Source organism: Aythya ferina (genome assembly GCF_964211825.1).
Source record: "Aythya ferina genome assembly, chromosome: 2".
In the NCBI taxonomy this organism is placed as follows: Eukaryota; Metazoa; Chordata; class Aves; order Anseriformes; family Anatidae; genus Aythya; species Aythya ferina.
This window is the reverse complement of record NC_140297.1, coordinates 105,922,537-105,944,691: the sequence shown is the minus strand read 5'-3', so window position 1 is coordinate 105,944,691 and position 22,155 is coordinate 105,922,537. Positions and strand designations below refer to the sequence as shown.

The 22,155-nt window shown below is 40.9% G+C and overlaps 1 protein-coding gene and 1 long non-coding RNA gene across 4 annotated transcripts in view; both read right to left on the bottom strand.

Moving 5' to 3' along the window:
• SPIRE1 (spire type actin nucleation factor 1) overlaps window positions 1-22,155 on the bottom strand; it is a 128,327-nt gene that overhangs the window by 39,542 nt on the left and 66,630 nt on the right. For all 3 annotated transcript variants that reach the window (XM_084511052.1, XM_084511053.1, XM_084511054.1), the window contains exon 4: window positions 7,928-8,053. In XM_084511052.1, the coding sequence (XP_084367178.1) occupies window positions 7,928-8,053 (126 nt within the window). The remainder of the gene's footprint in view (window positions 1-7,927; window positions 8,054-22,155) is intronic.
• Window positions 17,602-18,308, bottom strand: LOC311432491. Its single transcript, XR_014690081.1, has 2 exons — window positions 18,259-18,308; window positions 17,602-18,158 (listed from the first exon to the last, which is right to left on the bottom strand). It is a non-coding gene; the product is annotated as an uncharacterized lncRNA (long non-coding RNA).

The following is a 22,155-nucleotide window of genomic DNA, read 5'->3' as shown; positions in this document are numbered from 1 at the left end:
TTTACTTCGACTGTCCAACAACATCTGCAGCAATTACCCCTTTCAGCAGCCATGCTCCCTACCATACACTTAACGGGGCTGGTTTATGCCCAAAGGCTGATGCCTTTGACTGATGTAAATATTCCATGAAGCTAAAAAGACTACAACCTATTTTTCTTAACGACAAAAAATAAGAAGGGGAGGAAGGGGGGGGAAAGAACACACATAACTGAACAGCTGAAAGATCTTCTGAACAAGGCAGCCATCTAATTAGTTTATCTGGAACATAGCTGGAGGGGGAGTTTCTACTTTAGAAAGCGCAGGTGTGGGTGCTGCTGGCTACCACACACTCAAGAGCTGAGAGCCAAACCCACCAGCCACAAGGTACATTTCTCAAAGTGCCCTTTTTTGACACAAATGAGCTGGCATAAGCTCAGGATGCAGCCAAAGTGAGGGTCTGGGTGCTCTGGATGCTTCCTGAGCACTGACAGAGCCACCCACTCTGCCTGACAGGGAGTTGTGTAGGGAGGAAAATCTGCAGGGAAAATACTCACTTTTTCATAGGAATAGTTTCTCCCCTACCCACAACTTAACTGGCTCAGACCCCTAAGTGCAGCTCACCATAGATGATAATTTCCACCACTATAAAATTGGGAAAGCTTTGGAAGACTGGGGAGAAAAAAGAAACAAAGTACTTTATCCTTGCAGCAATGAATTACGAAGGTTTCTTTAACTCTCCTCCATCTGCCAGGTGCTGCTTAGGAAGGAATCAATTCAGGGTGACAAATGATTGCATTTAAACTTCTGGACAAAATGAAATATTATCATTTCCCTCCAGCATCCCCTGTCAGTGTCCATGGGTTTCAGAATCTGCTGCAATCGTAAATTATGGAAACCAAAACATTTACAATACAACAGACCGCTTGTCAGAACTGGGATCCAAAACCTATGAGTAACCTCAGCTGCTGTATCCATTTGTACGTACCCTTGGGACAATGGATTAAGGAAAGCTATTATGGTGTAATAAATACATAGCCTAAATGGGTTTCCTTTTCAGAAAGCAAAAACATCTTAAAAGGGTTTTTCTAAATGATCCCAGAACCTCAAACCCGTACCACAGATCTGATTCACCTATTACAGCCTGGGCATACGTTCACGAAATAAGGGTCAGATGTGTAGGGAGCAAGCCTTTCAATAGCTCTGGCTTTTTAAAACCATTACAGCACTTGGCCATTTTTTCTTCAGCTGCATTTTGCGACAAATTCTAGTAACAGAAATAGTGAATTTCTTCAAATTTCTTCCTGCGCTATTAAAAGCAGGCAGCTGATTCGCTGCTGCCACGTGTCCCACATTTGTCCCACATTTGGGACACGTTCTCCCGCGCCTGCGACAGATGGGAGGTTATATAAGACACTTGTCAGCACAGCGTCAGGAGCTCGCTTTCACAAAATGCTCCCTAAAATGCAACATTTTAGTGAAGACGGTATTTCAGGAATCCAGATCTTCACTTTGTCTTTCGCTGGTTTCAGAACAAAACCTAGCGCAGCTCCTGCTTTACCTTCTTGGCAATTTGGTCACTGATGCAAGTGATTCCCATGCTGGTATCTGGGAAAGTAATAAAATTTTCTTGCACCTTTGTAGTCATTTTAAAAATGCATAACCTGCATATAGGGGAAAAAATGCTTTCAGGTATATAAGCATCCATTCCGAATTTAAATTCCAAGGGCTTGGCCAGCAGCATTACTTCAGTTCTTTGAAGATCCCCAAGCCCCCTTTAACTCAAGCAGGAGTTGTTGAAGGGAATATGATCGATTGAATCAGTCCCTGAAAGAAATCCCTCAGTCTTCAAGTCATTTTAAGAACATCACTGAGTATCAGACAAAGCTCTTCATAAATAATGGTGTGGGTCAACATTGCTCAGCTCTGGAAAGAGCAGTTACTGTGCTGCTCAAAAAAAAAAACTATTAAAAAAGAGACAAAAACAAGCAAAAAACAAATGCACGGAACACTTACAGAGTTACAGTGGCTGCAACACACAACAAAACAAACAAAAAATCCCAGTCTTTTCCCTCATTTAAATGGCTCCTAAATGGAGGGATCAAACAAATCATGATGGGGTTGCAAGCCTGATGACAACACAGTTGTGAAAGTGGAGTCACTGGAAGCCTGGAAGTGGAAGCAGAGGCGAGGTTATCAGCAGAAAAAATTGGGAATCAGTTTCTCCAACTGTCCTTTCTGGAAATCCACTCAGCAGTGTGTTTAACAGCTATTATGGTCACGAGACTATTAAGAGTAACTTGGCTAGTGACCGTATTTGTGAAATAAGTTAACCATTAACATTATTTAGGTATCTATTAACTAAATACCCGTATAACCGTATTTTGTACAAATAATACACCAGTAGAGCCATGTTATATAAAAAGTAATTTACTTTTTTAATTAGCTGTTTTCCAGCTGAGTCTCTAGATGGCATGAAGATAGGGGAAAAGAAAAAAAAAAGAAAAAAGAAAAAAGAAGAAAGGAATGATTTCATTTCTATTTATGTACTTAATTAGACCTTGGAAGGTTTATGTTTTCATACAGGTCAGGTTGGAATATATCCAGACAGACTGAAAAAAATTAAGCTATTAGATTAGACAGGAAAGAAATCATAGGGGGCATTGTTTAAAAGATCAGTAAGATCAGTACAAAGATGACTGACTGAAGGCTTTTTCTGTATTCTACCAAAAACTTGGTTAATTAAAAGGCATACCGTGGATAATGAAATTATGGACAAGTTTTTGATGAACATGGACTTTAACTGCAATTGATGAGGTAGGCAATTATAAAACTATACACAATTTTATAGAGTTTGGAAGGAATATTAATCGTAACGCTCTAGGATATACATCCATTTCAACAAATTTTTGAGATACAAGTCAAACCTACTGCGGCAGATGAAGACATCTGCCTACAAGACAATGCCTGTATCTTACGGTGCCCAGCATGCTATGCTGTCTTTTAGGACCTGATGTGGTACCAGTCGTGAGTTCAACACTCCCAGCCCACTCACGAATGCTTAGCTCTGCGACAGGCCAACATCGGTATTTACTGGTACCGCTCACAGGGTCCCAGCACAGCTGAGGCTGTCAGGGCCCTCTGGAGGCCCCCTGCCCCAGCCCCCTGCCCCAGCAGGGCCACCCAGAGCAGGGTGCCCAGCACCACGGCCAGGCGGCTTCTGCAGGTCTCCATGAGGAGACCCCACAGCCTCTCTGGGCAGCCTGAGCCAGTGCTCGGCCACCCGCACAGCACACAAGTGTGGCCTGGGGCTCAGAGCCCAATTCATACACATTGAGATCCCCCCGAGCCTCCTCTTCTCCAGGCTGAACAGTCCCACCTCGCTCAGCCTCTTCGCACTGGAGAAGGGCTACAGGCCCTTTAACACCTTCATGGCCCCTGTTGGGCTCTCTCCAGTGTGTTCTCAGTTCTCTTGTGCTGGGGAGCCCAGAACTGGGCCCAGTACTCCAGGTGTGGCCTCACCAGTGCTGAAGGAAGGGGAAGGATCACCTCCCTTGACCTGCTGGCAGTGCTTTGCCAACTGCAGCCCAGGGCACCATTGCCCTCTTTGTGGCAAGGGCACACACGTTGCTGGCCCCCTCAGGCAGTAAGCAGGCGTGGAGCATCCACCCCAGTGGGAAGAGAGCCCAGGCAGTACAGGGAGCTGAAGGAGGACCAGGGTAAATACCCCCTCAATTAAGCATGTTCACAAAATGGCCAGCAGACCAGACAGATCCACGGTCCAACCCAGATCCAATACAATTTCTTTACTCCTGTGCTCACACAGTCTCTCCCTGTTTCTCACAGTCACACTCGCTGCTGTCTCCGAGCAATGTGTGAGACCTTTCCAGATACTCCACAACAGAAACATTTGTTTTATCTGGTGGACATCACTCACTTCTGCCTATGGCTAGGGGCCAACAAAGATGATCTCAATGACTTTTTGATGATCCTGAACAACATTAATCTTTTCTTTCAGATGAGGTTCATTTTAGCAGATATTCAAACTGTCTTTGCCTCACACACAGATACATTTCCTCCACCTTGTTGTCCATGTTTCCACACACACTATCCAAAACATAGGGCAAGATTCCACTTTTGTGGATGTCTGATTGTAATTTTAAAAGCTCACTGCCTGAGATGAGAAACAAGCAGTACCCTATTTTTGTCATCAGCTATAAACATGAACTGCAGGACCATGGAGTCAGGAGGTCCTGGCCCATCAAAGACCACTTCTGGATGGCATCAGATGGTACACGGGGTGGATCTCCTTTCACAGAGCCCGAGTAGCATACAGATGCTGCCAGCAAGCTGAAAAGACACCCCACTACACTTGCTACAAAACCTTCATCTTGCAAAAAGATGCAAAGTTAGGTCAGATTAGTTAACTAAATTTCAGCCTGGAGTTGCTGCTATTCCCAATAAATATGTATTTTTACTCCTTTTATTCTTTATCATTTAAAAAAATATATAATTACAACAGTAGTATCACACCTTTCTTATCTCTGTCTTGAGCAATGCCCTGTACAACTACTTGACATAACATTTCTTTGTCTTTAAGAATGGAAATGTCGTCTGCCTGTCTGCAAGTCATCTCCACTGCTGACCTCTCACACACAGAGAATCAAACTGGAAATAAAATCCACATGGCACCAAGTATGTGACAAAGTGCTTGAGACATTATATTCGACATCCATTGAGATGACCTTAACAGCTCACTCATCGCTTCATCATTTCTGAGTAATGCACTCACCCAAGTGCATGCCAGTAAAGCCCTTTCTGAAACTGTGCTCCATTTGCTAAGGCAGCGATGCTCACAAGACAGACTGGGGAGCACAATAGGCCTATACCTCCTGCCTCCTGATCCATCCCTTGTAATTCCAGTAACTTTCAAAGCCCTGAAATGTTTTTATACAAACTGAAAACAGCATCACAGCAATGGTTTCTTCTGTCTCTCAAAGCGCACTTTCCTGCTAAACCTGCCCTGGGCTGCAGCATAAGATCAGATTTGGTACAATCCTAGTAAATGAATTTCTGCAGATAAAAATTCTCCCTCTTCCACTGCAGTGGCATCGGCTGTTTAAAGTGCCTACCGAGCAAAAAGCACGAGCTTTATATAGCTGGGGAACAGATACCCAGATACAATGCAGTGGCCCCAGGAAGAGCCCAAGGAATTTTGAAGTATTTTTTTTTATTCGTAGGAAAGTTATTTTAAGCCATGTTTCTCATTTTGATCTTATCGCCACAACTAGGTCTGAGGGGTTCTAAGGCTCTCCAAATTAAGTTCTCAGTTTTTAAAATAAAGTTTAAAACTCCTGGTACCCTTAGGTTCACAGACACAATAGTACATGGTATAAATTCTAATTGGAGCTGATATATATAGCTTGTTTTTTCCCTAATTCTCCAACATTGCAATCACCATGAATCGATGACAATAAAATATCCTTACTAGAGTATTAAGTGTTTCTCTCCATTATACCCATACTCATATGACAATACAAAAGGAAAAGAAAAAGGATTTTATTAACTTGAATTTTATTTAACTGTATTCCTCATGAATTAAGACTCTTCTATATATTTGAAAAACCAAAACGTACAGAATACCACGGTTTTCACTGGCGCAAACCTAGCACAATTACATGATTCCTACTTGCCTTGAGTATAAACTATAGAGGTAATTTTAAAATGGAATAACAAGATTTACAGCATTCCAGCCTGTATTTGCTTCACACCTATTTTTCCTTTGTGTACTACGTTATTTTCAAGAATCACATTGTTTTTGAATCTATAGTTGGATAAAAGCTATAAGCAAGGATCAAGAATATCATAAAAACTATTTATATTCCAGAAGCTGCTTGTAAGATATTTTTCTTGGTCACTTCTTGTATGCCTGCTAGGGGACTGATCCAGAGTAAAATGAAATCAAATGATCAAAATTCTGGCTTCAGATAAGGGCAGTGATAAAAGTCTCATTGATTTCAGTAGGGCCAGAATTTCATCTACAAGGATTACTTCCTTTGACCTAAATGTGCTCTGAAACAATCCCTAATAGCCTTTGAGAGGCAAATGGTTCCTTTCATTTGAGATTAACTCATAGTATGCTCTACGGTGTTGTCAAATGCTGGGTTTTCATTTCCAATTACAAGATGATAAATAATCTGCAAATTCTAAAACACCCCTGTAATTACTTTAATAAGTTGAAAAAAAATGTTTTAAAGAATCACAATATGCAATATTTTACTTCAGCATTGACAGCACTGACACCTTATTACTGCTTACTGCAGTCAAAATGTTTATGGACTACTGGAAATGTAGTGCCTCTCTAGGCAGAAACAAGAACTCCAAAGGGCCTTATCTTTGGGCCTCAGCGCGGACCTTGCACTAGCTGTTAGTTGAAGTGTTTATAGCACAGATCCTTCAATTATCCAGTGGTTGGAACACCAAGGAGCAGTCAAATGCCAAGATGTGAAATTAATGATGTCAAGTTTTTAGCACCGAGACGCTGCATTCTGTCAGCTCTCTGCGTCAGCTGCACTGTAATGCAGGCGCTTCAGAAAACAAGAGGCTCTTTAGCCATGCTGACACCGTCAAAATTATCTGTGTATGATACCACTTCAATTTAGAAATTGCTTTCAGTTTGAGTAGGGCTGGAGGAAAAATGGAAGTGAAGCTTGACCCTGGGCAACAGAAAACCATCTCTGAAGGATTCGGCCCCTTGGACGGATGCATCTCTGAAGAGGAGGAAAGACAGCAGCAGTCTCTTATGCCTCCGACTGGTTTGCATCTTCCACCAGTGCAACAACAGAGCTCTCTTGTGCTGCGCTGAAGCACACCTGACCCAATGATGAGCTGATTCAGCTCATGAACCTGACAAGAAAGCCTTGGTTATTATTTTTAATTCATTTATTTATTTTCTGTGTTTTTTTTTCTAGAATCAGAGGAATCAAAGCAGTGGGAGCACGTATGCATGGGTGGCACAGCTCTGCCTCTTTCAGTAGCAAAATTTACACCAGTCTGTAAAATCTTTTCAAAAGGCACTCTGGACCTTAGAGAAGCAAATCAGATCCTTCAGGTCTTTATTAAAAAGGAAAATTATGAAAGTGCTGTTATTTGGCCGGTTGACTTTGATGAAGAAACCATCCTTGAGAACTATCGCTCCCTTCCTGCCCTCACCCACGGGTTTTCCAGTGTAACCAACACCCACACTGAGTTAATACAACTGTTGATGGAGCTACTTTGCAGACCAGATCACTGAAACTATCTTCATTAAAACTAATCCACCCACCCTCAAAGTTATTCTTCAGCCAGATCGTTTAATTGAAGTGGTTCATAGGATGGCCTTTCGGTCAACAGGAACAACCAAGCAGGCAGTGAACATAGACACCATGACCTACAGGTGGAATTGTTTATGTATTTATTGTAAGCTGGCTCTGCAGTGAAGCCTGTGCGACCGACAAACAAGCCAATCATACATCAAAGGTAAGGAAAGCTGCTGACTGAGGACAAATTACGAGCAAGAGAATCTCAGATAATTCTCAGCCAAAGACAAGGCATGAGAAGGAACTGAGGAAGGACAGGGAAAGCTCTGATTGTTCACAACACCAAAGCAGTTTTCAGACTCAAATACATTGCTTGCATGCATGCACGTTGGAATGGAATAGTACTGCATAACATCCCAAGAAATTTTTCTGTTTTCCTTCCAAATAGTCTAGTCACAATTAATAACTATTTCTGAGACATCTGTAAATGGTTACAAGCCAAATGAGAAAACAAAATACAAACAACACAGCTGTAGAACTACTCTCCCTGAACACGACAAATAATTTCCCCACATATCTGACATCCACTGCTGGCTGGGTATGGAAGTGATTCTGTAAGCCTAAAACACATTATAACAGATTTAAAAACTTACCTCTTTTGCACTTTTAATTTTGGCCAAGAAAGTGTACAGCTCCATTGTTTCAGCAAACAGAGCCCGACATACTGCTTGATAGTGGTTCGCTGCCTCTGATCGGGTTGGCAGGTGGGCAGCACACAGCTAGAGAGAAAAATAAACAGCAATTACAAACAATCCCTCATTGCCTTAATTATTGCTGCAGAGCATGAGATAACATGAAAGGGAACACAATGGGATATTTAAGGCACAAAAATCCATGAACAACGTTTAAGCTTAGGTGGAAATTGGGGTGCACTTTTTAATTTTTCTGCTCCCATTTATTTTATATTCATGAGTTTCATGAAGAGGACTGTAATAGAATAGATCAGCACTGATGCTGGTAGACGTAATCTTTTGCTTACAACATCCCCTAAGTCATATCCATCGCTTGTAAGTATTCTTCACAGAAATCTTTGCTGGAAACAGACAGAACCAAAATAATGTCTATAATCAATTTGCTAAAGTCTTAATACCAAAAAATTCCCAATACCAAAACCAAAAAAAACTGTGTCATGTATCATACTGGGGTATATATTAAAATACAACAAAATCTTAAACAAGGCTTTAAAATGTGCCGTATTACTGTGGTTTCATAACAACTAGTGCTAAAACAATGATCAAGCCAGAACCTGAGGAAATGGGTGGCTACACTGAGAAGATCTCCAGAAGTAAGGCTTGAAACAAAAGCCTCTTTAGAGAAGAGCCTTTAATTAGCCCAGTGGCATATTTCTCTAAATCTCTCCTGCATTACACTGTACACTGTGGTCACAAAGGGCACAATACCAGTAAAGCTCAGACTGCATTTCCATATTGTTTCCCATCTGATTTAAATCCACGCTGACATTACAAGGCATGATCCTGAGGCCTCTGGCCACAGGCTCCCACTGATGCCCTTATGCTGGCAACTGAGTTTGTGCCCTAACTCAGAGGGGACTCCTCACCCAGGCAAAAATTTATCACAGTGAAGGAAGCAGGGCAGGGGAGAATTATTCTTCATGGCTCAGACGCATGTGCAGTAGCACAGGCAAAAAGGAGCAACGGGAACACCCTGCCGAAACAGGGAGCGAGAGGGGAAGGGAGGATGGGCTGAACAATTTCTTTGGGTTGCAGTCACATTTAGATTGGCTTAATCTCGCTGACAAATTGCTTTCTAAGGCCACAACCTCTTTGTTGTTTTTGATTTCCTCCAATTAGTTTAACAATACAGAGTCCAACGGTCAGATTTGATCAACTCGATAAAATTTCACAAGCACCATCTGGACTCCTGCAATATCCTGCTCTGATTGTTGTAACCACGTGTATGTATATTTAAATCCTTTTAGCTCTAAAAAAAGGATCTACATATACATATATATGGAAAGTGTATGTATATATTTTTTCCTTCCTTCCCATATACTTTCCTTATATCTAAGGATATAAGGATTATTCTTATATCCTTAGATCTAAGACTGTCTTAGATCTAAGGATGTAAGTATAAGGTTTTCCTTATATGTAAAGAAAGTAAGACAGACATTCAAAAGCTACCCTCAATTCACCGCTTTCAAATTTTATACTGCTTTATAATGACAGCCAAAATTTTGTTACACACTTCACATTTACTTCTGGGTAATCATAGTGGCAAAGATAACATTTTTCAATTCCTTTTTTTTAGCAAATCATATCTTCTCCTTTGCAGGTAAAGGGAGAAACGATGAAACAGATGTGTCTCTAACGTGTGCTACAGTGACAACATCTACCACAAAGAGAGAAGCTGTGAGGCATTTCCCTTGACCTAATGAAAAGTCAGAATTATACTGCATTAAAACACATCAAATTCAGAGTATGGTTAATTTGTGTTCCTTTCTCTCAATAACTAATCAGGTCCTTACCTGCCTTACTATGTTTGGGTAAGCTATTTCTAGTTATTAACTGCAGCATGGATAAAAAGGATTTAAGATTTAATTCTACAATACACCACTTACAGGAATAATAATAATAACTATAATAAGCTAATAAAAACAGCAATTTCAAAAAAGTCCTCAAATGGCACAAGTCTTCCTCGGAAAGAATAAAACTTCATTATTCAGATTGCAGATAGGTTTTTAAGAATGCCTTTTTTCTTTATTTAGAAGCATGTTAATTAGAAACAATTTGCATCAAATATTCAGCAAGTTAATGAAATGCAGCAGTGGCAAGTTCAAGCAGGGGATGGATATAATCATGATTCTATGATTGAACATGAAGTAAAGCAAAAAATAAAATTAAATGCCTGCTGCAAAAGCTACCAGAAACATAACCACATAAGAAATCAACCATTTGGTTTGTAATCATTCAAATACAGGTATGAAAAGAGGCCCAGTAGCTCCTGCTAACTTTCACGTTGTAAAAAATCAGTATCTGAGTGATCTTAGATCATGTGAAGATGCATTACATAAAAAAAAAAAAAAAAAACACCCTTGTGGTAACATTAAATGACTTAGCATAATTTTTTGGATAGCGGAAGGTGAGCCTGAAAAAGAAGGAAAATGCAAATACGCCAGACTGATTTTTCTTCCCTGGGATCTATTCCACTTGCATGTTGTTCAGAAGTAAAAATGTAGGCAGTCAAGGCACACCAAGTGTGAAACGTGACGTTTCTAGCCTAAGTTTAGCGTGTTTATCCCCCTGTGCTTTTTTAAATCACATCTTTAATTTGGTATTAGCAGTGTCTGAGAAGCTGTGTTTCTGAAATGCACCACAAAAATCAGTCAGAATGCTTTAATATCTGAGGTAGGAAAGCACAGCCACCTAAGGAGCTCCTCCTCCTCCTCTTACCATGTCTTAGCAGCCGTGGTGCAGGACTGCAGGTCTGCGGTCTTTTCCAGCCATTCAACGCTCATCAAGGAACGGCAGCCTCTGTACCCTGCTTATTCTGACACTTGCCTGTTCATCTCTCCTGATACAACCTAAAACTATCCTACGGGGAATGAACGCGACCAGCACCCAGAGCGTAACACAAGGGCTGCTTGTTCTGCTTCCAACAAGTCTCACACAGCATGGGTGAAATCCAATGATGTGGTCTTTGCAAACTGGTGGAATATCAAAAATATTGTCAACTGCTGAAATGGGTCACTCTGTAATATTTCCATTTGTAATCACTGTGAAGAACTGGGATTTTTTTTTTTCTTTTTCCTTTTTTCCCTTAACTAAGCCTATCCAAAAACCAGCTTGACCCAAACCATTCAATCTTTGCTTAGATCACTAAGAAGATTAGAGACTGTTTCCATCCACATTCAGGGTTCACAGAAAAAAGGCATTATGTAAATACCGGAGCCTTGCCAGCTCCTCTGTCCAAATTCACCCTCAATTGACTAGGAAACAGAGCGCATCGAGCCAAACCAGCGTTAACAGAAATCACAATTTAACCATCAGAAGAGATCAAACAGCGTTTCTTGGATGCATTTCAACATTAGGGACCACATAAAATTACAATGCGTTCTCACAGCAGACTCATCCGCTAAAATCCAGGTAGGTTTTGCAAAACCTTCTATTTGGCTCAATACATGCTGCAAACTTTACCAAAACACCTGGCTTTTTGGAATTCAGATTTTAGAAGACAAACAGTGTTTCCACTTGCAATCATCTCGGGCAGAGTGCCTGAATGAATGTGCCACAGAGAATAAAAGGATCTCTTTTTTTTCCCATGGGACACAAAGGCAAGCTATTGATATTATGCAAAACGCACTACCAGGCTGCAAATGCCAGGCTTGTTAAGTGATTTTAAAGCCCTGGAGTATTAACATAAGACTTAGAAAACACACTTTTTTCTTAACCAACTAGAAGAAATGACTTGTAATCAACAGATCACTGAACATGCAACTGGACTGGGCATCAGCCTCATCCTCTGCAGCACAGCGCTGCAACAGGCTCCAAGAATAAAACTCAGCTTGAGATTGTCCTCCCAGCTCAAGGTTACTTTCAGAAAGATTTTGTCTACGTGCACATGAACTAGACCTCATGATTATTTTGGGGTAGTGATTTGTTTTGTTTAAAAAAATAATATATATATATATGTGTGTAATTTTATTCCTATTAATGTGAACTTCAAGGAGCATTGAAGCTGGCACTGAAAAGCAGACAATCTTGCTTGAAACAACACCTGTGTATTTGTACAAGTCAACCTAGCACTTGTTTAGTTTATTATCCAGAATAAAGTTACAGGGATGGACTGTTCAGAGCACCTAGACATGGTTTGACAGGAGTCTGGAAGATGGTCCTGCCTGCTACAACCACACTCGTGCTTTGTACAAGGGACTTTTGCTCAGTGCTAGTTTTGAGGCAGGTTTCACAGGACCTGGATGGAGCCACTCACCTTCCTGCTGCTCTCCCAAGCTTTCTGGGCAGAGATTTGCCCCTGGCTCCACGGCTTATAACTGCAGTGGGCCAAGAATGAGCTGATCCCTGAGGTACTGCGATAAAGGACTTCAGGGGAAGACTAATGAGGTAAGACTGTGATAATGCAAAAGGAATGGGAGCAGAGTCAGCTATTAATCCACAAAATCAATGAACAAATTCACTGAAAGTACAGAAAGTATTCAGAGAAAGTTACGATTCCTGTAAAGCTGCCTTCAGAGCCTTTTGTGAATTTTACACAGATCTTTCAAATGATCAGTCGCAAGAGCAGTGGAATGTCCAATTGCTCAACGTGTGAGTTCCTAATTAATTTCACACCTCAAGGAAGAGGCAATTTGTGAAAAGTGATGCAAATAGCTACTGTTTGTGGTGTCAAGCAGACCTACCTCATTATTTAAGTGCTCCCTAGCAATCCGGTAAGGCTTTCCCCTCACGCAGGGATTTGTTGTTTTCCATTTTTTCCATTGCTTTGAGGTGGACAAGAGAAAAACCGTGTAGTGCTTAACAGCTCTATTACACACGATCACAAGTCAGTCCTCCCCACAAAATGGCCTATCATATGCATTTTCACCTCAGTGATTTTTCTAATATGAAAAACTAAATGCACCACCAAAGCACTTAACAATAACAGGTACAGCTTGACTAAATAATGGCCTGCCTTGGTTCCCTCTTGCAAGATCATAAAAAGAAGAAAAAACATAGCAACTGAAATGCAAATCAAAACTGCACGTGGGAATTAGATGACAAAAGGACTGAAAACAGTGTTTTGGATTCTGGATCCTTAAAGAAGTGTCCAGTTGTCTGTATCATCGTTAACCATGCTCAGCTCTGCAACCTCTGAGGATTAAAGGCTTCAAGCAAATTATTTACATATAAACTGAAATGTCGAACAGGAATGGGCTAACAAACATTCGCAAATGCTCTCCTGAATCAAAACTTAGTTCGGTGTGGAAGAAAAAGGGAAAGATTCACGTGGGTAGACCGTGTTTGGGAAGGCTGAAGTACCATTTCCTACACTGAAATGTGTGTTTATTTTTGAATTTATCTTTGAATATAAAAAAGCCAAACTTGAGCAATTCAACAACGCTCAGTATGAAACTGGTGCACAGCAAAGGGCTCTCCTCAACTATTTTCTTCTAAAAAGATTACCCATCCTGACATTTCTTACAGGTACCAATTGTCTTCAGAAGCTGAGTGCGATGATTCACGTTAGTACATTTCACAACTGTTTGAAAATAGGCCTAACTACTTCTCCTTGATATGAGACAATTTAAGCGGCGATGACAATCTTGATAAAATGTCAATAAGACAGCAACACAAAACTAACACCTCACTGACTTGTCTCATTTATAAACTTGAACCTTTTCCAACAACAGAAACAAATTAAAGGTGAGGATGGTTTTCACTCTGTTACATTTACATGATGCCATATTTGGGAAGAAAAAGTCTCACAAATACTGAACACAATTGCTAACACTTCTGACAGCATTTAAAACTTTCATGGGTGTTAAGAAAGGGAAATGGCAGTACTGTATACATTACAGACTATTTGTCAGCCTGATCCCATATTTTTCATGCTTAGTGATCCTTATTCTTACTCTTTGTTAGCTTCCTAAGTAACTTGACTTTTTGACCATCAAAATAAAGACTTCAAATGAAGGTCTGCAGGTATTTTTGTGAGAAGGTATCTCCACCAGCCAATTTGACAACACTAATTTTTAAATGTCTAACAAATTTTATCTGCTACTGCAGACTTCTCGACAAAGCTGCCTTCATGTAAATTCACGTTTCTTCTTGAAAGCTATTTAGCCATTATTACACCTCAAATATACCCCCAGCATACAGCTGTGCTAGAATGTGTTGTGTGTACTGCTAGCCTGTTTTTTTGCAGTGCCTCTGGACTAACAACATCCTGCTTCCCAAAGGAGCTTGTTTCAAAGGAGCCAATTAAGTGAAAACCAATTCTGCATTCTCTCCCGGTTTCAGAGAAACTGTGCTCCGTTGTTCCTTAGCAGAATAATGGAGGAATTAATAATATAAATATGCAGCAATCTGAATTTGCTAGCTCTTGTTCTTTGACTATTCAGTGGAACATCAATGGGATTATTAACGAGCAAGGGTGAAATCCTACAAATGATATTTCCCCCCTTTTTTTCTACAGTAAATGTCAACCCCTGCAACATACAGCAAAGCTACTCGTTAGCCTGTCAGCAGCAACCATTTTCTAAAGCTGTCTGCCTCATAACAAGGCAACAGCTCTGTGTACACTCAGCAGCTCTCATCTGCACCACTCACGCATTTATCTGCCTTTCCTGCAGAGCAGCAGCATGAAGGATGGGATGGAGGCATCTCGGTGAGGAAGCTCGCTTCAGAAGTGGAGTAGAAGCGTAGATGGGGAAACGTGATAAAATCGGATAATTAAAGGAGAAGGGGAGTGTCTGTACATATTACCAGGGTTACCTGCACAGTTGTTTAACTAGCAGCCCATTAAACCGTGGAAACACCCTTTACATTATTAAATAACTTAGACCCGAACAACTGATAGCAACGAGTTTTAGCCCTGCAATGTGATTTTGTATGGCTGTCAGACATGCTTCTCAGGTCCTCCTTAGGACTGGCAGGTGCCTTCTTACTGGACCTGCTGCTTCTGCTCAGCAGAGAAGAGAAGAGAGTTGGTTTTGTACCCGGATGCTCGGCGTACGTGGCAGTGAATGAGAACAGCACAGACGCCCTTCTCCATTTCCCTCTCCCCAGGCCTCCACACAAACACAGAAAGCAGTCAGTGCGTTCAGTGCAAGCCTGAACAAAACAGGGCATCTCTGGAAAAGCAGTGAAGAATAAAAGAGGAAAAAAAAAAATCAAGACAACAAAATAGCTGGGAACGACTCTTAAATCAGAAAACTCAATCTCACTGATACATATAGAAAAGAAAGCGGAGAATAACACAGACAAGATTGTTTCTACACCAATTCTTCAATAATGCCCATTAATCTCATTATTAAACAGTTCAGATGTTTGCATACTCAGTAAGTATGAGACAGTGTATTAATGTAAAGCAGTTTTATTCATGAGGCACTTAAAACCCAATTAAAATATATCAGCTAAAATAAAAACATGCACTTTCCTGGGCAGCAATTTACAGTTTGTGTATAGAGCTTTAACATGTATGTGTGTGGGAAGCTTGTTTATTTTTATGTAAAGCGCTGAAACTTCTCTTGGTAGGCATAATAATAATTTGCTTTCATGTCTTGTCCTGAAGCATGACTTTTCATTCCTATCCAAAAAAACAGATTTCCAGCTGCATAACCAAACAACCTGCATTACTAAACATAACAAGCTTTTAAACTTCACTCCCAATGAATAAATCCAGCAACTTCTAACCAGTCTCGTTTTGCTTTTGTTAGATCTCAGCATATGGAAAGCTATTCCTTTATGTATGCCGTACTCCTTATTTGTAGTTCCTTTGTCAGGGAAATCAAGTCTTGAAACTGATGGCACCAGAATGCCTACAGAAAAATTCTTCCTCCTCTTCTTCTAAGAAAGTATGCTTAAATTTTTTTAGCCATTGAATCTCCATTTACAATTGTCTTATAAAACAAATCAGTTACATAAATGTTAATACTTAAAACATGTGCCACTTTAAGATAAATTTGAAGGAAATTATTCAATCCACAATGTATTGTATTTTCATCAGAAATAAAATACTGTATTTCTGAACCAAATATATATCCTTGCTTATTCAAGCAAAAGAAGATATCCAATAAGATGGAACTCAAAAGGTGTTATTTTCTCCTCAATTCACCCCATTTCAGGTGGTGGAGAGCTCTTTGTCCACGTCCTCTAGGAACACGTTATTCCTGGAAATTGCCTCTAGTATGGTAATTACTAGAAATTGAATTATCTAGCATCAGTGGGTTTGACATACGTCCTTTACACAGGTGGGATTAACCACCTGTAGGGGCTGCAGATGGTGTTTATACTGCCCTGACTGCTCAGAGAGGTGAGGGAAAGGCAGCCCTAAAGCTCTTCTTGGCCTCCACACATTTCTTGCCAGTGGCAGCATTAGAAGTAGAACCACCACTCTGACAAACATTCAAGGCCTCTTCATATACCCAAAACGACCCAAAGTCTACGCTATGGAGACTGCAGTCACTACTGGGGCTGCACTGCAGTAGGTGCCTCACAGCCTGCACACATCCTCTCATCTTTGTGACACTCTGAAATTATCATTCCTCTTTTGCCGGATACAAAGCTAACTGCACTGGCCAGGAAGCTTTTCTGATTAAGAAAATAAACAGACTTTGGATCAAAAAAAAACATATAGAATGGTACCTTATTTTTCCATTATATCTCTGCTTTGTGGGTTCATTTGCACTTCTATTTGCCAAAAAGCTTGCAATCTCTTTTTGAAAATCTGGATTGAACAACTGTAGGGAGTTATTACACGTCTTGTAGTGAGTTATTACACATCTTGTAGTAATTGGAATTGTTTCTGGAAATCTTAGGTCCCAAACTCATAGGAGTACATATGAAATGTAACGTTCATTATTTCTAATTAAGAGACCATGGAGATTCTAGGGCAAAATCTTGACCCAATCTTAAAATGTATTAACATTAATTTTATTTTAATATCATGACTCGCTAGGATAGGAATGAGTCTTTCTTTCTAACAAGGCCAAAAAATATATAACAGAAGATGAGAACCCAAAGATAGAAAGCACGAGATATCCTCTCTGGCTGACAAACTATATTCAGAAGCATTTATTCTTCCCTAATTTTTTCTTTTTTTTTTTTTTCTTTTTTTTTTTTTTAACTATAAGTGAGCTACCTTATGCCAAAATATGCCACTTGTAGAAGAAAGCAAAGCTTTGGCCAGTCTCTGATTGCAAAACCAAACAAAATATGTTGTATTTTTAAAGATAACTACTTGTACTTGAAAATGCTGAGTATTACTTTGAAAAGAAATTCCTTTGCATTCTCAAAAAAAAAAAAAAAAAAAAAGCACTGGAACAGAAAAAAAACATACCTTTAATTATCTGATGGGTATTCCCAACTCTTATTACATTGCTTTTAAATCAGATAAAATAATTTTGCACTTTAGCTTATTGCAACCTGTCGTGGTTCCGCTCGAGTGGGCAGCCGAGCTCCACCACAGCCGCTCTCTCACTCCCCCTCCTCAAAGAGGAATGGGGAGAAAATATGTGAAAAGGGCTCAAGGATTGAGATAAGGACGAGAAAATCACGCAATAATTATTGTAACGGGCAAAACAGACTCGGCATAAGGAGATAGTAAGATTTATTGCCTACAACTAACAAGCGAGAGAAGTGAGAAAACAAAGGAAAAAAAAAACCAAAAGCACCTTCCCCCCCCATCCACCCTCTTCCACCTCCTCCCCCCGAGCGGCGCAGGGGAACGGGGGAATGGGGGTTATGGTCAGTCTACAGCACTTCTTCTCTGCCGCTCCTTCTCGGTCACTCTCGTCCCCTGTGCTGTGGGGTCCCACCCACGGGATGCAGTCCTTGATGAACTGATCCGGCGTGGGCTTCCCACAGGCAGCAGCTCTTCCAGAACTGCTCCAGATATGGGTCCGTACCACGGGGTCCATCCCTCAGGAGAAAACTGCTCCAACCTGGCTCCCCTACGGGCAGCAGCTCCTGCCAGATCACCTGCTCCTGCGTGGGCTCCTCTCCACGGGCTACAGGTCCGGCCCGGAATCTGCTCCGGCAGGGGTCTTCCACAGGCGGCAGCCTCCATCAGTGCAGGGCCACCTGCTCCACCGTGGTCTCCTCCACGGGCTGCAGCGTGGAACCCTGCTCCACCGTGGTACTCCATGGGCTGCAGGGGGACATCCTGCTTCACCATGGTCCTCACCACAGGCCGCAGGGGACTTCTGCTCCGGCGCCTGGAGCACCTCTCCCCCTCCTTCCACACTGACCTTGGTGCAAGGCTGTTCTCCCACTCCCTTGACTCTCCCGGCTGCTGTCTGGCGCAGCGTTTTTTCCCTGTCTTAAATATGCTCTCACAGAGGCGCAAAACAACATCGCTTATTGGCTCGGATCTGGAAAACAATGGGGCCCTTCCCAAACATGGGGCAGCTTCTAGATCTTTCTCACAGAAACCACCCCTATGGCTCCCTGCTACCAAAACCTTGCCACGTAAACCCACTACACAACCACATCACGTAAGTTTTACCGTTCTTATCCACGAAAGAGTCTTGTGGAAACAAACATTCTACAGGTAAAGGGATACATCCTTGACACAGAAGATTTAAGGAAAAACAAACATACATACACACACCAAAACCAAGCTACGAGCTAGCCCTTCATCAAAAGCTTATTATCTGAAGGGAAAAGGAGAAGATGGAGAGAGGCTAATCACTTTCCTAATTCTCCAGTCAACCACTGCATGAGAGCTTTGTTTTCAAACAGAGCTCTCAAAATAATTAAACCATTTCATGCCAAGTATTCCAAGGACCTGTGCCATAGATAATTATTTACCTGTTCTCAGTTACATATCATGAAAGACGTATCTCTGCAAGGGAGGCAGGAACTCCCAGCTCAGTTTTTCAACTTCAAAGTTAGCTTTAAAACCACTGGCACTAGCAGAGGCATCTACTACAAGTCCATTGAAATAGATGCCTTTTCATGATATGTTTACCAATGCCTTCCAAAGAAGAAATATAAAAAGGAATTGAATCTCTGGGTGGTAATTAATACTGTAGTGACCTCAATCCATGGAGAGTAAGGTTATCAAAGAGGCGATCACTGCAGAGCACTCTCCTGTATTTAGTCAAAAACCAATTGTTTCTCTTAGGTAGCTCTTTTTTGTACCGACATTTTTCATGAGAGAGACAGTTTCGAGGGATAAAACTTGGGGCAGTTATTTTGAAAACAAGTAAGACTTAAGAGCAAAGCACAAGTAACCAGAAATGCACATGAAAAATCTATTTCAACCCTTGCTATCTTAGGCAAGACAAAAGCCTGTTTAACATCAGCTTCATATAGAAGGGCTTGACTGTGATAGATGGAGGGACAAATCTAAGATGCTGGCAAAGTGGCTAAATTGGAGTTTGTTGACAGCTGTAAACTGGATTTAGGATGTGCCGTCACGTCTACAAAGAGCCTAGCATAAAACTGATGAGTGTGAAAGCTTGCAGCTTGTTTTGTCAGCAAAGACAGCTGAAAACATTACTGTCGTGTCAGAAAGCCCCAAATGAAGTAGTTCTACAGGACTTCTTACCAATACTGTTAAGTATACATTAGGGTCCCACAAGAAAGAAGACTTCAAATGTAAATGGAGGGTGGGGGAAAGCAAAGGGGGGCTCCAGTTCCCTCAAACTCTACGTGATACCAACAGAGAGCTGCCAAGAAAGCATCTTGCTTACAGCATCTTTATTAAAAGACCTCAATGGCTGCCAAATTAGCAAGGTTATCTTTATCTGTCCAAGTGGTAAAGAAAATTACTAATCACGTTATTGTGGTAGGCACATAAGACAACAGAGATTAGTGGGGGATGGCCTAGTTACCTCACCAGTTACCTCACCTCAGCAGTTTGCTCCCCGCACCCAGGCAGAATTAATATCTGCTGGGAGATTACAGACCTCTCCAGACCCATTTTTTTTTATAGCAGAAAGTGTCCTGGAGGTGACAGAAACACCCGTCCTGCTTTAAGTGATCGCTTGATCAGTGTGAGCAGGCAGGGGGGTGCCATTCCCCCAAGGAGGGGGGTGGCTCCCATCTCCCTCCTTCCTCCTCCAGGCACTTGTGCCAAAAAACAGGCCCAGGGAGGAATAACTGGGGGGAAAAAAAAAAAAAAAGAAAAGGTGTTCAATGGTATGTTATTTGCAGCTGTTTTGCAATTTGTTTGAACGTAAAGGTTCTCCACGGCTGACAGACTGCTTAAGCAGGAGGTAGGGCCTCCTCATCCCAAAATGGCAGAACTGGAGGCTAATATAAATATAAATATAAAAGCTCTGGCACGAAGATTTCACCATTTCTCCTGAAGCTGACACCATGCAGCCCAGTGCTTTTGGCAACAGGCAGACAGATACTTCATTGGAAAATCCATGGCCAAGTGCCTTTGGCTCTGAACACGAGACACCATTTCCAGGACAACGTGCTGCCATCAGCACCCCCTTCTTTGCCCCCTAACACATTCAGATGTTAGGAAGGCTGACATCACATTCTTAAAAAGAGAACAGTGGTTAATTTCAAAGGAAAACAGACTATGTGTTGACCTCCAATTACACTGCCCAGAATGAAAAATCTTTAAGACACCAAATGACATCACTTTAATTAATGAAACCTGCCCATCAACATAATTCACTAAAACACTTGTCATGTTCAGAGCAGCTTTAAAATTACATTAAAAGGATTTACACAAGCTTTTTCTAGCTTTCTTGATCATGCTAAGGCACATGAATCCCTTCACTTTCTATATAGATTTATAAGAAATTACAAACAGAAAAGAAAAATTAAACTACTGATTTTTTTGTGTGTGCTGCCTGGAAAACATATTTTCTACTTTTTACCTTTGAGCCATTAAAAATATTTCTTCTGTGACACAATTCCTCTGTCCAGACATGAAAAGCCTTAATAAATCATGCTGACTAATACTCTCCTGAACTTCAGAGTTTTTTCATCTGTTAATATTACATGCTGCCACAGAAGTCAAAGCTTTTGTAAAAAAACAAACCCTATGGCTCTTCTCTGCCATGTTTTCAATTATCACCTTATAGTCTTTCAATTTTAAATAGTGGATTGAGGACAATGATACTTTACATCTACCTTTACAAGTGTGTGTAAATGTATAAAATACATAGATGGGGGCTTGCTACACACAGTACAATACAGTAGACTGATCAGCATGAATTGATTAGAAGAGAACAGTTCATAAAGAGCCTTTTTTAAAATATTATTTCTTAGCAAATAATTCTCATCTTGTCTAGAGCAACCTCATCTACAGCAAGTGTTGATCTTACTGTTCACCTCAAGAAATCTAGGCATGCCAAAAAGGAAAAGCAAATACAATTGCTCATTAGGACCTTCTTGTCCTAGCTCCAAGCTTCCTTTGCCCTAAGGGTAAGCCAGGCAAAAAAGACATAGTTATGTCTTTTGGGTTCAATCACTCAAAGTGTCTCCCTCTTCCTTGCCACCAGGAACTCAAAAACAATAAAACAAACTACTAGTTTAATTTAGTGTTTAAAGTCAAGCTTCGATCCTCTTTTTTCCCAGAAGCAAACACATAAATAAAACAGAAGGTTTTGTTCCCTCCACAGGAAAAATAGAAAAACAAAACAAAACAAAACAATAACCCTCTGTTTTCCATCAAACCAGGTTTCCAAGTGTCTTCTTCACAGACTTTAAACAAGGCAAACTCAGATCTGTGTATGAAGCATTGCCCCCATTGCTGGCTTCCCTTAGAAGGAGCACTTAGCCCTCTGCCCTTGCCAGTCAGCTATATCTTCTTCTTTATATGATTGTTTTGGGTGACCACTAGTGATGGACACTACTCAGCAAAAGCCCTCAATTATCATGCCTGCTGTCTTCATATACCTTCCAGGCTGGTCTACATCTTCTCTTCAACAAATGCTCTGCCAAACTTGGTAGATACAGTCAAGGAGTTTCTCTCTTGGGATCGTTTTGTTTAGTTGCTCAAGTTAGTATAAGTCATTAAGAAGCCTGCTAGGTAAAAATGTACAAATAGTTTTGCACAATTCAGCATTCAAAACTCACCTGCACAGATGCACAATCTTGGAGAATGTATAGCCCAAGCAATGCAGCAAGGCAAAGATAAAACTACCTAAGAAATCCAATGAAACTATCACCCAGAA